The following is a 21745-nucleotide window of genomic DNA, read 5'->3' as shown; positions in this document are numbered from 1 at the left end:
TCATTTATAGTCAATTATGTAATCTGTAGACAACAAGCTCAGAGTTTATGAATTATTGAAGAAGGAAAAGAATGCATCGTATCTTTAAGGCACTGAACTGTTTATGGTAGAAAGCCACACAAAGCCAACCAAAATGACCTCAGGAATATTTGGAAATTCTAAAAATTAAATATGATTAAACTTTCTGATGCTCATTGTTACATACATACACACCCAAAATGCCAACGGTAAAAGATAAACATTACAATCCATGATACTTGGTCAGTGATTTTACTTCAAGACCAATGATTATAATTCTTTACATGAAGCCATGAAGGAAGAATATAATGCCATGAACTCGAATAAAACAAGGTCCTCAGGAAAAGCAGGACTGGTAAGAGTGATAGCCATTAGCTACCAAACAGAACATGGTCTCTTAAGTGGAGCAGAATTAATTGTAAATCAGCATATACACAGAAAAAAAATCACTAATGCTTAAACAGGATAAACAGAGAAAATTAGAATTAAGTAGCAGGCTAGTGTTCATCTATCAGTTTACAAGGAGTCAGGAAAGCACAACAGACATGGTTAATACTCTTCTCTGACACGGGTCCTGTTCTGTGAGCCACAAGTTACAGAAGGCAAGGCTGAAAGCACCAACAGCCTTCCCACAGATGAATTCTCCTAAGTGAAATCAGGAACACCCAGAGGTTTTTAATTTGGCCACAAGCTTCAAACTGTCTTGGTAAAATTTTTTTAAGGCTAAAGAGTCAAAAGGAATGGGAATGTCTCCTCATTTTTCACTCCTATTTAGGAAAACTCATATGCAATTATCAAGACAGAAGGGGAAAAAAGTAAACAAATGCGTCGAGCTGGTAAATTAGTTCCCAGAGAGAAAATGAGAAAACAAATTCACAGACTGGTTGTAAAAAATAAACGTTTGAGGAAATTTAAAAAGCCATCTTTACTATTTCACTCTTCCAAATTCTTTCACCTGGTACCAACCAGATCCAAACTCTGTGTCTTCTTTCATTGGTCCCTCTCCTCCCCTCCTCACATTTTTTCCAAATCCACCGGCATTGTCCAATCCTAGGCCTTCACTACTTGATGTCTGTACTGCCAGCAGTAGTTTCTTTCTTGCTTTTGTCTCCGTCATGGCCTAGTCCCAACCCTGCCATAAACTATATTTACCTCTACTTCCCATTGTGATCCTTACACTTCAAGAAGATTCTTCTCTTGATGTTCCCACCCCACCAGCACACATATACACTAAACTGCAGTGATAACCATGCCCACTTAATCCTTGCTTATCCAAGTCCTATATGTCCTTCAAAGACTCAATCAAATCTTCCTTAATGATTTCACCAAACACTCCAGTCTGTGATGCTCTCTCTCAACTCTGAAAAAGCGCTGGGCTTAGATTCCATATGATCTTTTCTTATTCGGTTATACAAGCATCTCTCAGGGCTGAAAGGATCTTAAAAAAGCATTCAGCCTCATGCTTAAATGTCCTCTACATCTCTAGCAAGTACTTAACCAGATTATGCTTGGACACTTCCCCTAATTTTACTACCTCCTACAGTAGCTCATTCTAGGTTTCAACAGCCCTACAATTACAAAGGTCTTCCTCATAATCAGCTTATATCTCTCACCAAATAGCTTCAAACCACTAGTGATTATTGTACTTTACTATCTATAAAAAACAAACTAAATCCCTCCTGTATACTCCCAATATTCTAAGATTTTAAGAAACTTATCCAGTCTCCCACAAATCTCAAGATATATTTATACAATGTACCTTTAGCCATTCTGACATCATTTCTTCAACTTTACCAAATGTCCTAGTAATTATATGCTGCCTTTTGTTATTCTAATATTTCAGATATGTGTCAGCCACTCTTAGGGCCAATCTCGAAAATGTCAGAACTTTCACCAAGTCTAGACGTTAGGACAATTTCACATTATCTCATTCCTTTCTCTCCCCACCCCCATGGTATCCAATGTGAGCTGATCATATATTAAATGTTTAATCAGTTTGGCTTTGAAATAGTCCTCTCAAATTAGTTCTCAATGAGTTGCCCACTGTAAACTGCATGTTTCTAGGCATAGATTAATTTCCTCCAACATTTTCCCTTCATTATAATAAATGGAAAATTACAAGATTTTTTTTTTCCCAAAAAGAAACAGTTTCAGGGATAGTAAAATCTCTTGTGGAAATTAAACATGATACAAGGTTCCAGGCACTTCATAGGACAGTATGAATAGACACAAGAAAATACTATAGCATGGCAGCATCAAAAAGAGCTTTGTGAGCAATGACTAGTTGGCACTTGAAACATTGTAGTGATATATTTCACCAGATAAAATGTTTGTACTTTCAAATTATTCATTTTTTTAAAAATCATGCTTATCATTTCCAATGCTACATGACGATATTCCCATGTAGTATAGGAACAAGGCTATTACATTTGCCTGGATAGATAAAACACTTTATGGCCAGAAGTTTCAGGCCAACCATTTTCATTGACCCTCAGCTGGCAACAGTTGGTACTGCAAAAGGTCAGCCTCTCTCTGGTTGTTTTTAGAGCAATCTGCACCTAATTGTACTAATTTTACTCTCAATGTATTGCTTAATTATCTATTGCTCCAGAAGGAATGACATTTCCTTTGGCTGAGAAACTAGCTGTATCACGGTACATTAGCAGTGACGAGTCTCACCAAGGGCAAAGTGATGGCTGGCTTTCCTGTTTCGGCAGGCCTACTCAGGAGGCACCGTGTCAGCACCTGGGGAGATTACTGACAGACTGGCCCAACTGCCTCAGCTTTGATGGCAATCTGCATAGAATTACCAGTCACACATTAAACAGCCTCATTTCAATTCACCAAAACAAACGGTGCCACCAAATCTCCCCACACAATTCCCTGCTTTCAGTAACTCCGCTGGTGAATTTCTCTGTCCAACCCAATGACGCATGCCCACCAAGCTCTGTAATGATGGATGGAGTCATTAGCATTTTAGTTTCTACACTGAACCTGAGGCCAAAGCATATGGTCTGACAGATGTTCCGGCAATAGGTTCTATTTGATTTGTCATGTAGGTGTCCACTTACACCGGACCTTCATGAAAGAATACTAATTTATAAGTTACAGCCCAACCCCTGTTTCAACTCTTCCACATCCTCGAACGTTATAACATGTTCTGATAACAGAACACTCAGAACATGCTTTATTCTATATTTCAGTTTACACTGATGATTAAAAATCACCCTTGAACCTAATCCAATGACTTCAAATGGACAAGATGGACAAAAATGCAGGTAATGTTTGTACTAGGCTATTGCCATCTACGGCAGGGGTCCCCAAACCCCGGGCCACGGACCGGTAAGGCTCAGCTCCCCATCGCTTGCATTGCCGCCTGAACCATCCCCGCCATCGCTCGCATTGCCGCCTAAACTGCCCCCTCCATCCGTGGAAAAACCGTCTTCCACAAAACCGGTCCCTGGGGCCAAAAAGGTTGGGGACCGCTGATCTACAGCATGATTAGTATTGCCAGTGATTTGGTTATTTGAGGAAATGTTTCATATACTCACTTTCTCCTCATTCATGGATTATTAAGGTACACTATATACAGCAAATTGGATAAATCTTAACTTCTGACAAATGTATATACACCCATAGACCCAAAGCCCCAATAAAGCTATATGACATTTACTTTACCTCAAAAAGTTTCCCTGCTCACTTCCAGTTCCTAATCACCCCCTACCCCAAGTCAAATACTGTTCTGATTTCTATCACCATAGATTAGCATCTATAGAGTCAGAAGGCATGCACTCTTTTGTGTCTCTTCTCTTTCAGAAAGCATAATATTGCTGAGCTTTATAACTCCTGGTATCAGTCGTGCATGCTTTCTAATTTATTGCTGAGTAGCGTGAATGAACCACAAACTGTTTATCCATTCTCCTGTTAACGGACATTTGGGTTCTTTACAATTACTGGTTATAATGAATAAAGCTGTTATAAACATTCTTCCACAAGTCTTTTTGTGAACACATGCTTTTATTTCTCTTATGCAACTACTTAGGAGTGGAACGGCTGTGTCATATGTTATTGTTCCCTTATATATTCACTTTTTCCTGCGATCACTTTATCTACTATCCATATTATTGTGTTGAAATAAAAAGGACATGACTAAAATTTTTAACCCACGAACATATATAACCTATTTTTTTTCTTTCCTGTGAGAAAATTATCTGGTACCTCTGAGGAATATAAACAGACATTTTTATTATTTTATTTCACTATAAATTGAATATTGAAAAACATTAAACATTAAATTATACATTAAAATCTCACTTATCTTATTTCCTATAACCTGGGTTTTATCATAAGCCTTAAGTTATGATTCGCAAATTCTCTACCATTGGCAGTTCCTTAGGAACACAAAATGGCATAGTTTTAAAACTTGTTGTAAGCGTTAAAAAACATCTGTTCACGTGGGGAAAACTGCAAATTGTAAGCTGAAAAAAAAAAGTTGTGTTCATATCTAGAATGCAAGCTACTTCACTGAGCGTTATGAAAGAAAACAAATTTGGAAGTTCTCTAGGAGCAACTAAAGACTTTATCCTAACTCCCTTATCCAATATGAATGAACTGCATAACATACTTGCTGACACCAATGGACTTTTTTTTTTTACACTAGACCATGATATATTTTATTGAAGGTATTTCTTTTGGTTGTGCTATATCCATTATGCATAATGCTACACCAACGGACTTTTAAAAACATTCATCCATATTGTTTTATGCATCAGTATTTCGCTCAGCATGTGCAAGGAGGTTAATTTGGCTTATATATTTTGTCATTGTTTTCTAAATGTCTAGAGTGAATGACCTTCTTTCAAGACTCTCTAATTTTATAATCTGAGATCTTGCAGGAAAGAAAACTCTGTAAAGGGACTTCCCTAGTGGTCCAGTGGTAAGGAGTCTGCCTTCCAATGCAGGGGACGAGGGTTCCATCCCTGGTTGGGGAACTAAGATACCACATGCCGCAGGGCAACTAAGCCCGTGCACCGCAACTACTGAGTTCGCGCGCCGCAAACTACAGAGCCCACGTGCTCTCTGGAGTCTGCACGCCACAACCAGAGAGAGAAAACCTGCACGCCACAACTAGAGAAAAGCCTGTGTGCGGCAACTAAGACCCGACGCAGACCAAAAAATAAATTAAATAACTAAATATTTTTTAAAAAAAGAATACTCCCTAAAGATATAGCAGACCCACTATGATATGTCTTATGGACTATCCCAGATTATCTCAGGTAACTCACTAAGTGTCTGCTTTTTTTGCTCCATTCTTTAATTTACCTAATTTGTATGTCATTTTAAACAATAAAAATGATTGAAATACCAATTGTAAGCTAAAGACAATAAACAAGTGCAAAGTTATTCTCTAAGTGTATTTCTATACATAAATTACACTAAATGTCATATACTATCAGGTATTCATGGCAGCTGTAGTGTATCATTTTTCATTTAAAATAGAAAATTGGATGCTTTCTAGTTTTTGCTCTTTTACACCATATTCAAACAACATTTACCAATTGAAGCTCAATATTATTATATTATATAAATGATTTGGAGGACATAAAAAGTTGATGGCCATTTTTATTACACCTGACCATGGCAGGTATAACAGCTACTCCATTATTCCATTACTTTTGTAATAGGATGCAAAGACCTTTCATTCTGAGTTACTTCAGAGTACATTCATTCACAGCAGTCAGCAGAGATTTTAAGCAGTTGTTCTCACAATGATACTTAATTTAACGAACGATTTTTTTCCCACACAAAACTAATAACTTAAAAATTTTACATTCCTCCATGAAACAAAAAAAGGTGATCAAGGCCATGTTTCAGACCATCAAAAATAATGTAGAGACCTGGTTTAGCATCTTACAGCTGGAAGGGATTTTGGTCTCTACCCACATCTCCTTTTATAGATAAAAAAATCTATGGCCTGGAAAAGTTCAGTGAATTCTCTAAGCCAATACAATTAACTGGGTTATAAGAATTAAAGAGTTAGAATTAAGGTTAGAATTAAGAACTGGGCCCCTTGACCTTTAGGAAGTTGTTCTACACCAAGCAAAAATAACTTGAGATCTATCTGTGTTGGCCTGTAGATGCATTGTAGAATCAAGATTCTTCTCCCTTTATTATGTTTCTACTAGTTTCAGCAAAAGATGGATCATTTTTTTTAATCATTGGCCACTTTCTGATTCACTCACTCTATAGATGCACACATATCAATTATATCTATATATCTACACCTTTATCTCTATATCTCAGTCTTATTTACTTGAAAACAACCCTAAACCAGGCAATTGATAATCTTCAATGTTTCTTAAATATGGAGAAGAATGATTCAAGAGAATAAGTTAAGGTAATTTAAGTGGTATTATTGAAAAAGGCAGAAAAGCTTTTTCATGAATAAGCATGTAAATTGCTGAAGAATTGGGCAATGTCAAAATAGATGAGAAATATATAAATTCACCTTGGAAAATGTAAAGAGAAAGAAGAGGAGAAAAAAGGAAGCAGAACAGAAACTGAACAGAATAGTTTTATCTCTCACCTTTATTTGAAAAATGGCAAGAGGAAAATTTTTTAAAACTATAATGAAATGAGCCAATTTACAAAAGTAAGAAACAAACAATAAATGAGTAGTATTTTGACTGCAACCCACTCAGACCAGCAGGGCCAGAAAGTCTTTGTTGCCACAAGGCAGCTGGTGTCTAAGTACACAAAACCCTTTTTATTTCAACGTCACATTAAATCCTGTGGTGTAAACCCAGGGGCAGACTGCAGTCTCTGGTTCTCCAAGACAAGACTATATAGATAACAATAAAAATCAAATGCCAAAAATGTCTCTACCTAAATGAAAAACAACTAGCAAAGTAATTAGAAAATATATCTAAACACATTCTTAATACTATCAATATATAGGCTGAGAGACAGAGAAAGTAAGAGGGATTCTAACTAGATGTTTAGATGATGAAACAAGCTGTACATTACACAATACACTCTGCAGGAAGAATTATCTTATATTTAAATATCTGTAGTGGAAATTAGCATAATCACAGGGAAAAAAGGAGAGAGTTCATTTCCTTTTCACGTATTCAGGATGGTATCCTGATATCCACATATCAAATAAATTACAGAAGTAGCTATAATTAGATTTATATGAAACACATCTGTTATAACATCCGACTGGATGTGGGAATTGAATGAAAAAAACACATTTATAACACCCAGTACAATATCAGGCATTATATTGGTATGATTTCAATAATCATTTATTATAATTATTACCCCAACTTCCTGAAACCTAATGATAATCCTTGACACTAATTTTATCTCTCTAAAGATATCATAAAATAAAGCCTGATGTCTATGTTCAAGAAACTAAGCTAATGATTTTCCTTTTTGGTCTCTATTGGCATTCTCAGGAATTTAAAATTCTAACTAATTAAATCCCTTTCCTCATTCTGATGCAAACAGAATTAAATAATAATAATAATAATAAAGGTGCTCAGAGAATATTATTTCTTACATTCTAGCTTCAAATATTTAGCTTAACAGTCATCTGCCCTAGGTCCAGCCTCAAGGCTTTAGTTGCTCTTAGCTCCTCCCACCTCCCCACCCACCTCTGCCCCAGCATTGACAGATATTCTCTGAAGATATGGCACATTCCTTAGTCACTGTTTTCTCACAGATTCTTTTAAAGCTCTTTATATGCACCATTTACATTTCCCCAACATGTATGCTAAACTGCAATTCATTAAATACACATTTATTGCGGATTTAATATGTGCAAGGCAAATATCTTGTCCTCAGATCTGTGATTAACCCTTATACACAAAAATCCTGAAAAAAAATTCTAATTGGCTCTCTTCCAATTCACATTTCCAGAAATACTTCCAAAGGTTTCTTAAAATACTTTTGAAAACTTTATCAGAGTATGACAGTTCCTGCTTAAGTACTATGCTCTTGTAAGTTGTTTTCAAAATATTAAATGAGACATTTTTCATTTTTTTCCATTTTGAATGGATCTAGAAAAATTGTTTTTACAGTTTGGACATAACATTAGAGAATTATGATTCTCTAATGAGTTCATGAATAACTCACCCAAATACTTATTAACTATACGCTGTTATATTTTTACTCATATTCCAAAAATGGAAATATCTGAAATGAATCTGCAGCGAATTAAATCAAACCTACACAAAAGACAACCTGTCACACACATATTCCACCCCCCACCCCCGCACACACATACACAGGGAGAAAGAATTTGTGATTTTTTAAAAATCAAGTGTACCCTTTAGTCCAGCTGCCAATGTGGCCTTACCTGCAGCCATAACTTGTTATGTACAGCGTCTCTCCCTGTAGCGATACACTGAAATGTAGCATTCTGCCCTGCATTGACCTCTACGTCCCCCAGACGGAGGAAATGAGGAGATTTATCTGTGAAGGCAAGAAAAAAATGACTTTTTTCCGCATGAAGAAAACATGCCGTGTTACTTTTTCCCAACAGAATAATGTTGTTCATACTTTTACCTTTGGCCAAGACTAATGTCGTATGCAAGAAAATTGAGTTTTCTCTGTGCTGAAAGACGCTGTTGCCTCTCTCATGCTCAGTTCTCTTTTTTTAATAGCTTTATTACATATCGCCCCATAACTGCTAGAGCAATTCTATACAGAGTGAGAACCCAACGATAACTGCTGGAGGACCCCCGTAGCATGTTGCATACGGGTGATAATAAAACAGTTACAAGTCAAAGCAAACAAAAGAGATCAAATAGGCACAAAGCAGAGCGTAATAGAAAACTATAAGGAAAACATAGAATGACAGCTCAAAAACTGACAAATACATGGTCATTGAACTATTAAGTTACAATTTAAGCAGTTACATCTTTCTTTTCTTTTTTAAAGAAATTTCAATAACTATAATCCTCTAGTACTTCAAAGAACAAGGTAAGGGACTGTTCTTCTTCCTCTCAGAGTATTAGCTTAACTGTTGTTAAATCCACCTCCTATTCCTTCATAGTCCTAAGAAAGTTACCCAAAAGAAATATTAGACCAACAAAAAAAGTGATGACTGCCATCAAAATATACATGAGTTATATGACTGTCAAACAAACATTCTCTTTAATTACCTTTTAAAACTGAAGCTTATTCATGTTTTCAACTGAAAGGAAACATAAATGGGAAAAGCTAAGCCTCAGTGAGTAAAGATAGTGCATGGAGGACCATATCACAATGAAACTACTGTTGTGCTCAATTTCTGTATTTTTTAACTTGTTTACTCATGAAAGCCTTTCTTTAATATCTTCTTTCAAGAAGTGTAAACGAACAGTAGATGGAAACACCGTTCTCATATATGAATGGACTGAAGGAGTTTAGTAAACCAACTTGAACTTTGAGTGAGATAATTTTGTTCTCCTTTTTCTTAGAATACACCACATGTAATAAATCATTTGGCCTTTGCCTGCTACATCTTTCTCCAGTGCCTCATCTCAGTAGGTGCTTCAGAAAAAGGAATGCTTGCACTAGAACACAAGCTAGAACAGTGGTTCTCAAACTGTGAACTCAAGACTATCAGCATTAGTATCACCTGGGAACAATCAGAACCAGGCGAGGGACCAAGCAATGTGTGATGTGCCACATCCAACTGGTGATTCTGAGGCACACTAGGGTTTGACAACCAGTTAGCAGGAGCATGAGCCTTGGCCCCTGGCATGGTGCCCCCTGTGCATGCTGCTTATAAAGTATTAGAGAATTTCCACCAGGAGGGTCACTGAACAGATCATCTAGAATTCATGGGCCCTATAAATCACTGCTGTTGGGAGATATAGCTTAAGTCTGAATTTATACCAACCGTTTTATGCCTGGCTCTACTGAATGCATGCAATAATTGTCTTTCAGGGTATGTGATATAAACACAGATGTAGTTACCTCATCTGAAGACCAATCAATGTGCATCTAAGGACATACCAAACTATGTGTTAATAAATTGAGTTTCTTGTTTTGTGTGCTTTCTATTGTCTTGTTGTTTAATATGAATTAGCCAGAAATTTATTATGACATTAAAAAATTAGTCTTAAGTTTGGAATAAGATGAGTTAATTCATTTTCTTCATTTCACCCCAACTTTCAACTTTCAACAGCTTTCAACAGATCACATAAGTTGGTGAGGCTTCTTTTTACTTTCTTTTCACTGAACTGATTTGTTATTCTTTGCTTTCCTAGGCAATTTAATAATACCAAAAGATGGAACGAGTCCTACCTAGAGTTTCATTTACATTTTTAATTTTTTCTGTCAAAAATAATGTCAACTAAATAAACTGAAGATCTAACAGGCTTTATTAGGGGATTCATGAATCAGGCAGCATCCCAACTATTAACTATAAGACAGATCGAAGGGGTTGTACAAAATGGAAGGTTTTTATAAGAAGAAGAGTGGGGCAAGGGAGCTACTAGCAAAAAGAAGTAATTATTTTTAGGCCAGGACATCTTCTTTGAGGAACAGCAAGGGTTTTATGGTTCAGATCACCTCTTCTTCCTCTGGGAGATGGAGAGGGATCACAAGACAGATTATCCTACTGGTGCTTGACCATGAAATCCAGACTGGTCAATTAAGATAACATTTCTAGAAGAAGCTGAAACTGCAGTTGGATCAGGTATAAATCTAGGTTTTGTATCATGAACTTTTAGCATGAGTGATGCCATTTTGGGACTGTGGTTTTCTTTTGAACACTAATTAATTAAAAGAATCCTTTAACATGTGTAGTACAAGTCTGAAAAATATTTGATTCAAAAACTCTAGAAATATTTCAGTGTTCTTTTAAAACTGAACAAAAGGCTAGGAGTAACAACAACAAAAGAGACAGCAATGACCAAGTGATAATCAGTAGTCACTACCAATATAAGACAAGTGTTGAAAGGATATAGAAAAATACAGTTCTTAATCACAACCTACCACAAGGATAACTCAGGACTTGGATGTCATCAATGGCAATATAACCACTTCTCCCTCCTGAGACTTCAGCTTCAAATATTACCTGTCAGGAAGAAACAGAAAACACTTACAACAATCATTTTTAAGGAATTTTCACAGTGAAAGAAAAATAGCTATAACACACTTACGAAAACTAAAATTTAATTTTCATCCAATAAGAATTAAAATTTCATCTTATAATGTGAGTAATTTCCTAAACCTTGTACAGGTAAACAACATTTTTTTGAAGAGCAATTAAATTATTGAGGTCAAGCAGTTCTCACTAAATTTTTTAAGCAACTACTATTAAGTGTTGTAGATTTCCTGAATGGGCAATATACAGGCAGAATGAATAGGCAGATATAGCAAATCTCATATCTCTAAATTTTCCCTTATTGACTTTTTCCATTTTTGTTATTTATTTAACATATATTGAGCACCTACAAATGTGCCAAGCAGTATGCTAACCAGCGAAGGCATCAACTGATCTAAGCTTTTAAATAGCTGAATTTTCAAAGACAGAGGTCATCAGATAGATTAGTGTTACTCCAGGCAAAAGGAACCATATACAATGGAATAGAACAGAACTCTGTGTTTGGGAAACCAAATGAATGTAATCTGTATAGCTACAAAGACTCAAGAGGGAAGAGACGAAATTAGAGAAGTAGGCATGGAAGACTCTGAATACCATGGGAGTGAAGTCAGGAGCATAGCCTGTCAATGATTAATCAATTAAAAATATATATATTATTAATAAATATTTTAATAAATTTATTTTAAAAAATCAATGTTCAAATATAAGCTAATGTTTTAGAATTTTGTTGTTACAGTCAATCACAGAACTTCGTAAAGACTTTCCCTTAGTAATGTGTGCTGTGATTCTTCAAGAGAAAACGTATTAAGCATGCCACATTTCAACATTTTATTTGACTATGGGCTCCTTTATTTGTGGAGAGACATAGGTTATCTTTGGAGTGTTTTGCAAAATGTTTTAGGAAACATATTGGAAATTGATATTTAAAGTAGGAATAAAATATAATCTAATTGGTCTATTACAAATATATTTGGCTCGGGACTTCCCTGGTGGCGCAGTAGTTAAGAATCTGCCTGCCAATGCAGGGGACACGGGTTCGATCCCTGGTCTGGGAAGATCCCACATGCCATGGAGCAACTAAGCCTGTGCGCCACAACTACTGAGCCTGCGCTCTAGAGCCCGCGAGCCACAACTACGGAGCCCACGTGCCACAACTACTGAAGCCCATGCGCCTAGAGCCTGTGCTCGGCAACATGAGAAGCCACCGCAATGAGAAGCCCGTGTACTGCAACAAAGAGTGGCCCCCACTCGCCGCAACTGGAGAAAGCCCACGCAGCAACGAAGACCCAACGCAGCCAAAAATAAATGAATAAATAAATAAATTTTAAAAAATAAAAATAAAGAAATATATTTGGCTAAAAGGTGGAGGATGGCCCCAAAGAAGGTAAGACTAGAAACAAACAAATAATATGCTAGTAGCAGTGAAAATAGAAAGATGAGAAGAAAAAGGAGAGATAAAAGAAATAATACTAAAGAAATAGACAGAATAGAAATTATTGATTTATTAGTTGTATAGAAATAACAGGAAAATTCTCATTCCTGGCCTGGGTCCCTAGGTAGATAATGCTATTGTCTGTTGTCGAGAAGGAGGAAACTTCCCGCAGGTCTCATAGAAATGGGACCTAAGAAGTGGCCAAAGCAGGTAGCTTTTATGCTTTTTAGACAAAGAAACAATAAATTTGTGAGGAAGTGACAGGAAACAGTTTTGGGTGCTCAATTAGTGAAGAACCTAAACAGAGTTTGGACCTGGGATAGTAAATTAGTGAAGTAGCAAGGTTTGTTTACACAGACTTTTCAGCTCCGAATTCTCTATCTCTGATAAGAGATAAGGGTGATAAGGGTGTTCTTCTACCTCCAGATGCAGGGGGTACACCTTTCACATGAGAGGTTTATTTCCTGCTTTCAGAAAGACAGAAAGAAGGGTCAGAGTATCCCTCTTGCACTGGCCATTTCTTAAGAAACTAATTGAAAATAGTCAGTATACCGTTGAGGCACATTTTGGGGCAGCCTACCCCATGCCCCAACACTATAAGGATCCCTAGCCAGAACACCTGATACAGAAAAAGATACAAATTTGAGGGAGAAGATAACTAAGTACATTTCAGACATTTCAGATGCGATTAGCCTAGGATACATATGGGGTAAATGCTTAGGAGATAACTAGACAGATATATCTCAAAGAGAAGAGATGGGTTTAAAATAAAGCTATAGATTTGGAAGTCATCATCATGGCAGTGAGTAAGCTATAGATTTGAAAGTTACAGGGATTGGTGAGTAAGACGGCATAGAAGATAAAGAGCAGCAAACCATGACATGGAAGGCAAGAAGACAGCCAGCAGAAGTAAGGCCAACAAAGTACGATCCAGACAGAATGGTCAAGGAAGGCACTCCCCCCAGTCAGGCAGGTCAACACTCCCACCAAAAGGATTAGAAAAGGCCAGATAAATTACAATGACCATAATTTTAAAACATCAGATATCTGCATAAACAATGGCATCTAGATGAGCACAAATTTTAGGAGGACAGGATCTCTCCAATGTGATCCCAGGATCTTCTTTCCCATGGGACTATTTGCCAATTCTGGAATCAGGCTGTGGTTCTAGCTCAGCACAGATTTAGGGCCTCTATGGGAGAAAGTGAAAACACTGAAGCTTGCTGTAACTGTGTAAAAATAGAACAACAAACTAGAAATTTAAGAGTCTGAATAAAATACATGCAGACTACGGCAAAAAACATGAACTGTAGGAGAGAGGTCAAGGAAAACTAAAAAAGTATCAATTAAAGGTAGCCATTAAGGGTTCTCTGGTAACTTCTGACACAATTTTACTGAAGTGGAGGGGGTAAGTTTGATCGTTTTTAATGTTTTTACTGAGCACTTACTATACTCAAGAGACTGTTCTAACTGAGCATGCTCATTCATGCTCACATCTGCTGTTGCTTCCCTCCTCTCTCTTTCTCTTTCTCTGCACACACACAAATTCATTACATCTTCACTACAATCATATGAGGTAGTTATTATTTTTATCCTCAATTTAAAGAAAGTTAAGTGACTGCACCAAAGTCTAACAGCTAACAAGTCGTAGAGCCAGGGATGGACCCAAGTCAACCTCCAGGATCTAATCTTCCATCAACTTCACTACACTTCCTCTCAAGATCAAGAAACAAACACAGTAGAACATTTCATTTAAATAGATCTTAAATTTCCTTTAAAAGTCTAATATGTTAAATTTTTAAAGTGTCATTTTAAATAGCAAACTAATTAGATATTCTATTGACTAAATAGCAGTATCATCGGCATTACATCCTTCCCATTCTCATACCATATCTACATCCACCCCAAAGCCAATGACAATGGGACACAGCAGGCTGGGTGGATGGTTCACCTCCCCTCCAATTACTCCCATCATAAGCTACCTCCTGTGTTAGTTCTTTTCTACCTCAAGTTTGCCCTTTATGACTATTAATTTCCCTGGAATAAGTTAAAGCTGAGAAGTAGGAGAATGAGGTATTTGGGGGAAGACAAATACTTCATGATGAAAGGAGGGCTAATCTATAAAGACAGAAATATATGTGTGTGTATGTGTGTGTATGTGTGAGTGTGTGTATACGTGAGTGTGTGTATACATATCATTTGCATTTCACATAAAGGTATTTGATATGAGAACAACTGTTATGTCACTTTCTAAATATTGGAACAAAGGTTTAGCAAGAAATAGAGGAGAGAAGTAGAGACTTTAAATAATGTATAACTTGGAGCAATTGTGGTACAGGCCACTTTCTTGGGGGTGAGAAAATTTGTATTTGACACCCAACTCTCCTATTTACAAATTCTTGGGCAAATCACATAACCTTTAAGAGACAAGTCCCAACTCCATAATATGGAGATAATGCAGCTTTCCTTATAAAGTTTTGTGAGGATTAAACAGTAGCATCTGTAAAAGTGCTATATAAACCAAAAGGTAAGATTATGAACATTGTTAATATAGGACATTTGGATAAGAATATCCCAGGAAAACAAGTTTTACTTGCTCGAATGGTAGTTCAAGGAAAGGGAAGGTATAGAAAGAAAAAATGAGAAAATTGTTTTTGGAAAAAGTACATTCTTATGAATAGACCACACAGCTGAATAATTAATCAGTTCATTATTTCAGGTTTGTTACAGTCAGCATTAATTAAATTATTTTAATTCTAGGCTTATCTTAGTTTTACTTTCTCGAATTGTTTTACTTCGTAGGTGGTAAGTTTAAACATGTTTACTATACCCCTGAGGAAAAGTTTCTTATTTGTTCATTTAAATTGAGCTTTATTCTGGACAATAAATTTAGGCCTTGATTTAAAAGGGAGTGAAAGAATTGGTTCTTTAGTAAAGAAAAAAAAAACTGTTTCTCTCTTTAGTGACCTCATTTTCCCTAAGTGTTGTCTCTGCCTCATTAACTAGAGCAAGAGGAAATTTCTAAGATCAGATTCCTTTACTGCTAAGTATCTAATCAGCTTTATCACTTTAACAGAGCCCTCACCTTGTAAGTCTCTTCTGTCCACTCAGGGAAAACCAATCTCAACAGCTTAATTATGCAAAACTTGCTTGGGCTAATGCTCAGGTCAGAGCTAATGCTGGGTGTCAAATAGAAAACTAGGGCTTCCCAGGAGAAGACAGCAAGGGAAGCCATACCAGATGTCAACTTGAACCCATCCAGGAGGCCAGCCTGAGAACAGAATGAAAGGGCTCTGCTTTTCATGCTGTTTCCACTCCACTCTGTTACCTGAAATACTGAAGGTGATGATTCTAATCAAATTTTTGCTACTCTAGCAACATTCTTGGATTATTAACTAAATAAGTGAAGTCAAGTCAAATGAAAGGAGGGGAGGAGGCGAACCCTAAAGAACAAGAACAACTTTATCTTTTGGCAAACTGAATTAATGCAGAAGAAGTACCTCATATAATGGAAAGCCAAACTCAAAGTAAGGAGCCTGGGCTCCGGTTGCTGGTTTGCTATCACATGTAACCCAGGCAACTAATTTTACCATGTCTTCAGAGCCTCAGATGGGCAATTCTGGCCTTGCCCATAACTCAGGTTTGTTGTGAAGATTGAATGGTACATGTGAAATGATTAAATGATATATGGAATGCCATGTAAGACAAGACATTGTGGACATGGGAAAAATCTGAAATAAAAACTTGCACTTAATTTTCTTTCAATATATCACAGTGTTAAAAGTGTAGGCTCCAAAGTCACATATACATTGAGTTCACATTCTTTAAATGTTAACTTTAACTTATAGAAAAACATATGTAAAGTTACTTACATAACTTTAACTGATGTACAGTCTAAACCTAAGTTTCTTTTTCTATAAAAAGAAACTATTAGTATCCACCTCAGGGTTAAAGGGGAATTAAATGAGATAACACACGTGAACCATTTAGCACAGCTCCTGGCACACGGTAAGCATTCTAGGTTAAGGGGCACCACTGCCATCATGGGAAGAAAATATCTATAAAGGACCCATGTACTAAAATGAAATTTCTTCCCATTCCCTCCTCTCTTTTCAAAAACTTAACTCCCTGCCCTGAATTTGGAAAATAAAAAAAAAAAAAAAACAACCTTAGAATAAACTGGTATTTTGTTCCCATAAACCTCCTCAAATATGTTTTCTGTGATTTGATGCTTAAAACACTGAATATTGTTAATGTAAAGTTCAAAGTAAATTACACATTTGCCTTTAAAGAATAAATGTAACAAAATGAAAACCTACAGAATAGAAATAGGTTTACTTCTATATGTTCCTGTCCAAATTTGGATAATGAATAAAATAGTCATCTGTAATAAAACAGTCACCTGAATAAAATAGTCATCTTAACCAACATTACTAAAGCTGCAGGTCCATCCATATCAGTGCTAGTAAACTACATACATCTCTGATGTCAATGTGAGGCCTCAAAGTAAGGAGCTGTGCTTGACTCAACTTTGTGTCCTCAAAGCTTATTCTTACTACCTGGCACATAGCAGACATTCCATAGATGCTAGCTGAACAACAACAATAACAAATTATATATAGATATATACACACACACAATGTATAATATACATGAACATAAGTATGTTAGCATCATTACATATAATTGACTTCTCTTTCTCTCATGCAAACTCTAAACATTGGATTCTCAAGGATCCATCCCAAGCCACCTTCTCTCTTTTTGCCATACTTTTCACCCTGATAGGATAAAGGAAGATGAACCTACAAAAAGACAGAGGAAACTGAGAAAAAATAAAGTGTGTAGAGATATAAAAGGGAAATGGAGGTACATGGTATCATAAAAGCCAATAAAAGAATATCTGAAGGAGAAGAGAAGTCAGGACCAAATGCTGATCAAACACTAAGTAAGATGGAGATTAAAAATACCCTCATATATATCTTATAACTAGAAGTTTGTACACTGTGACCAACATATCCCCACTTCTCCCAAACCCCAGACCCTAGTATCCAACATTCTAGTCTCTGTTTCTTTGAGGTTTTTTTTTTTTTGATTCCACATATAAATGATGTCATACCAGAGAATACAAATTTCTGGTTATAAGATGAATAATTTCTGCGGATCTAATGTATAGCATGGTGATTGTGTTTAAAACCACTGTATTACATACTTGAAAGTTGCTAAGAGAGTGAATCTTAAATGTTCCCATGACAAAAAAGAAATGGTAATTATGTGACAGGGTGGTGTTAGCTAATGCTATAGTGGTAATCATTCTGCAATACATACTTGTATCGAATCAGCACATTGTACACCTTAAACTTACATAATGTTATATGTCAATTATATCTCAGTAAAGCTGGAACAAAACCACTCCTTATATGTAACACTGTGATTAAGAGTGACCAAATGAAGTACCATCGTATGAAGTAACAGAAATGGAAACCATATTAGACAATAATGAAGCGAGCAGAGGAGTGGAGATGTTTGTAACCCTCCTACAGGAAGTATGCCTGAATCGGTGGAGAAATCTAACCAAGGATGGAAGAAGATATGGGGTCAAGGGAAGCGTTCAACTTTTTATTATCATTTTTAGGACAGAAAACACTTAGATCTTTTGAAGTTGATGAGGATGATTCAATTTGAAGGGAATGTTTGAGTGTACATGAGAGAAATAACTGTTAATGTGAGATAGGATAGCACGGGATCCAAATCACAGGTCAGAGGAGGGGCTCTACTTCTTTTATAACATGAGGAAAGAAGGAGAGGATGAATGAAGATATGAGTAGGATTTGTAGGATTGGTAGATAAGGGAGTTTCTCTTGTATGGCCTCAGTTTTCTCAGTTACAAGGGATGGGCTAGTGGAAAGGTGGAGCGGTTGGAGTTTGGAGAGAAATAAATGGAGTAGAATGGAGAGAAGAGGAGAAAAGGAATTGAAAAGAAAAATGTGATAGGATCTCCAGGAGTACTGTGGGCCCATCGGAAGTTAGTGACTGTGAATTTCTAGTGATCCTGATCTACCATGGAGCGTGATTCTATTTAAAATAGAATTTGCTTGATTTTAAACTCATAAAAAGTAGACAGAAAAAAAGGAATCAAGGAGTTTATGGAAATAGAAAATGTGACCAAAAAAAGATTACAAAGAAATCAAATTTTGATACAATGAGCAAATTGATGAATTAGCAAAAGACAGATGGTTTGATCAACAGATGCCCCCCATGAGGCTGATGGATGATCTCAGTGAAATTAATCAAGTAGAAAGAGATTAATTTATGTTATGGTCAGAAGGTGAGATGCTTACATGTAAAGCTAGAACACTTGTGAGATATTATAAGATCTGTATAATAAGAGTAGCAGGTTAAAAAAGGTAAGGTAGGTGATTTTTGGAGATGAGGAGGTGAAGGAACCACCTAGGGACTTTCCACAAATATACCAAAGCCATCAGGATAATGGTGGGCCTTGGGAGTGAAGAAAGCAAGTCTGACACCAGTACTAAAGTTCAGGATGAATAGAAGAAAATGACTTGGGATCCAGAGGAAGGCAATCATGAGGGTGATGGCATGGTTGAAAGAATTCAAAGGGGCAAGGGTGCTTCCCATCCATTAACCTGATCCTAAGTTGCAGGGTATTAATATCTGCCCTTTTAGAGACTGTTTGGGAAGAAGTGTCCTCAGTCTAGAGCCACAAACAGAGCATGATTATTATAACATAATTAATTGTCTCAATAAATTTTCAAGGTTTATCTTTACTACTGAAATATAAGCTCATTGAGGGCAGTGACCTGTTTATTCCCCACAGCATCAGTGAACCACAAGAATCCTGTTGAAAACTGGGGCTTGGAAAGAGTTCCAACATGTTACAGAAAACAACCGTGCATCAGTTAATTCCAGCTAATAGTTTTGTTTTCAGGGGAATTATGGGATAAGGTATTTAATTCACTTTTACCTAACTCATAAAATTTTGTTGACATAATGAAATGACTCTCCCTTGAGAAAGTACCAGATAATTTTCCCAAGCTAATTTAGAAATCATGAAAACATAATTACTTCCCTTGAATAGTTAAATAATGCTGTGAGGAATAAATTTCTGCTTACAGGCCCCAGAAGATCTTAAACTGAGTAAGTCAAATACCTATGTGGAAACTTCAACATATAGAATCCAGTTTCTTTTCAAGTGTGAAAATATTCTATTTCTGTTCATACTTAAAAATTAATATACACATAACTGGCAGGTGATACCAAAAGTCCAGCGTACAGCTAGCCGTCACTGTCCCCCACTGTAGCTCCTCTCACAGGCACTGTCAGTCTGGGGTTCTGCTTTCTCAATAAAGATTTGCTGAAAGTATTATAGAAAAGGAGCTTCTCCCTGTTAGACCCCTACATGCCAGGCTGGCTTGCCTATTGAGTCATGTAATAGTTGGTTTCTAAGAGTCTAACACGTGAAAATGTCTTAAGTAAAGGCCTGGGGGTTTTCTGAAACAAATGCATTGTTAACAGCCCTTGCCTACTGCTTGCTTACTTGTTTATTTAGCTCCTGAAAAAGATAAATGCCTGCAACTGCAAAAGGTACCTAGAAAAAATATGTAAGCAAAAGAAATACTGGTATGTTCTTTGGCTTTAAAGCTGCTTGTGAGAGTAATTAGAGGATTCTAATTATAATGCGTACTAAATATGGAAGGCAGTTAAAACATATAATATAGCCGAAATTGATTCTTCATCTAAAACCCTTTCATATTTCAGATTTTAGCTATCCATAGCACCTCCATGACTTACAGGTATGTAAAGACTCAAAATCAGTCATTTTCCTTAAGATGTCCTGAGATTAAATATGATCAGTTTCTTAGGAGGACTAGTCCTGTCAAGACTTAACATTAGGACTGTGCAGTCTGCAGAGAGTAATGAGGGTTCCAGAGATTCTAAAACCTACACTGTTACCTGAATACATACAGGTTTTTTGTATAGTTACAAGGCCTACCACGCAACAGAAGCACACGCACGTACGCACGCACAGTCCTATCTATCCGCACACAATTATAATAATATAATAGTGACCTCAGTAGATTTTTGAATGCAAATTCTGTGTATAGTGGAGACAAGTATTCTTGAATAAAATGTCAATGTTACAAAAATATCCTGAGGTTTAAATTGCCTAAGTGATGAGAGGGACTGCTACATTATCTAACATGGATGACAACAGCAGGTATAACAAGACCGCACTTGCATCAAAAGCAACTGCAACCCTTTCCAGAGTGGTATTGTGTTTGCCTGATAAAAAACAGAACATCAGTGAAAGCACATGCCAGTGTCCAGGCAAAAGTAAAAAATGCAGGACCACAGATCAAAAGGAGAAAATAAAACGTAAGAGATTTCACACCAGAGTAGACCGTATAAAATAAAAGCCCAAAGAAGGCTGTCTCAGAAAGCTCCACACTAAAACGAATATGCAAGCATAGTACATTCCTATGCTTCAAATTAGCCCAGGGAGTTGGCTATCTCTAATGTAATCACCAAAAGTATCTAGAAGATCTAAATAAAGGAACTAATAATAATCATTTTTTAGAGCTTAAGCCTGAATGTTTACACTCATAATAATAGTCCATTAGTTATTTAAATTAATTTTCATTCCTTAAACACACACTTGTAAAAAATTGTCAATGGTACTTTTAATTTGAATAGGTATTGATGTACATTCATACATATAAGAAACACATGACTCCATAATATGGCTAAGAGACACCCAAACTCCATCTCTGAAAACAAATAAACTTAAAACTTGAAACAAGAATAAATAATACTTACAAAATAAATGCAAGAGGAATTTTTGTGTTCATTGCATGTTCTCTATATTATTAAGATGCATTTGGGGAGGAGGAAGGCATATACTGCTTTCTCAAAAAGGTTTTGAGGGACTTCCCTGGTGGCGCAGTGGTTAAGAATCCACTTGCCAATGCAAGGGACATGGGTTCGAGCCCTGCTCTGGGGAGATCCCACATGCCGCGGAGCAACTAAGCACGTGTGCCACAACTACTGAGCCTGCGCTCCAGAGCCCGCAAGCCACAACTACTGAGCCCGTGTGCCACAACTATTGAAGCCGGCACACCTACAGCCCGTGCTCCATAAGACAAGCCACCACAATGAGAAGCCCACACACCACA

The 21745-nt window shown here is 36.6% G+C and overlaps 1 protein-coding gene across 2 annotated transcripts in view; it reads right to left on the bottom strand.

Moving 5' to 3' along the window:
• Positions 1–21745, bottom strand: part of PTPRK (protein tyrosine phosphatase receptor type K) — a 569495-nt gene that overhangs the window by 259432 nt on the left and 288318 nt on the right. For both annotated transcript variants that reach the window (XM_061207553.1, XM_061207554.1), the window contains exons 4-5: positions 11011–11092; positions 8381–8496 (exon numbers count right to left, since the gene is read on the bottom strand). In XM_061207553.1, the coding sequence (XP_061063536.1) occupies positions 8381–8496; positions 11011–11092 (198 nt within the window). The remainder of the gene's footprint in view (positions 1–8380; positions 8497–11010; positions 11093–21745) is intronic.

This window comes from Eubalaena glacialis, chromosome 12 (assembly GCF_028564815.1).
Source record: "Eubalaena glacialis isolate mEubGla1 chromosome 12, mEubGla1.1.hap2.+ XY, whole genome shotgun sequence".
In the NCBI taxonomy this organism is placed as follows: domain Eukaryota; kingdom Metazoa; phylum Chordata; class Mammalia; order Artiodactyla; family Balaenidae; genus Eubalaena; species Eubalaena glacialis.
The sequence above is the reverse complement of the archived record's forward strand: the minus strand, read 5'-3'. Positions and strand labels throughout refer to the sequence as shown.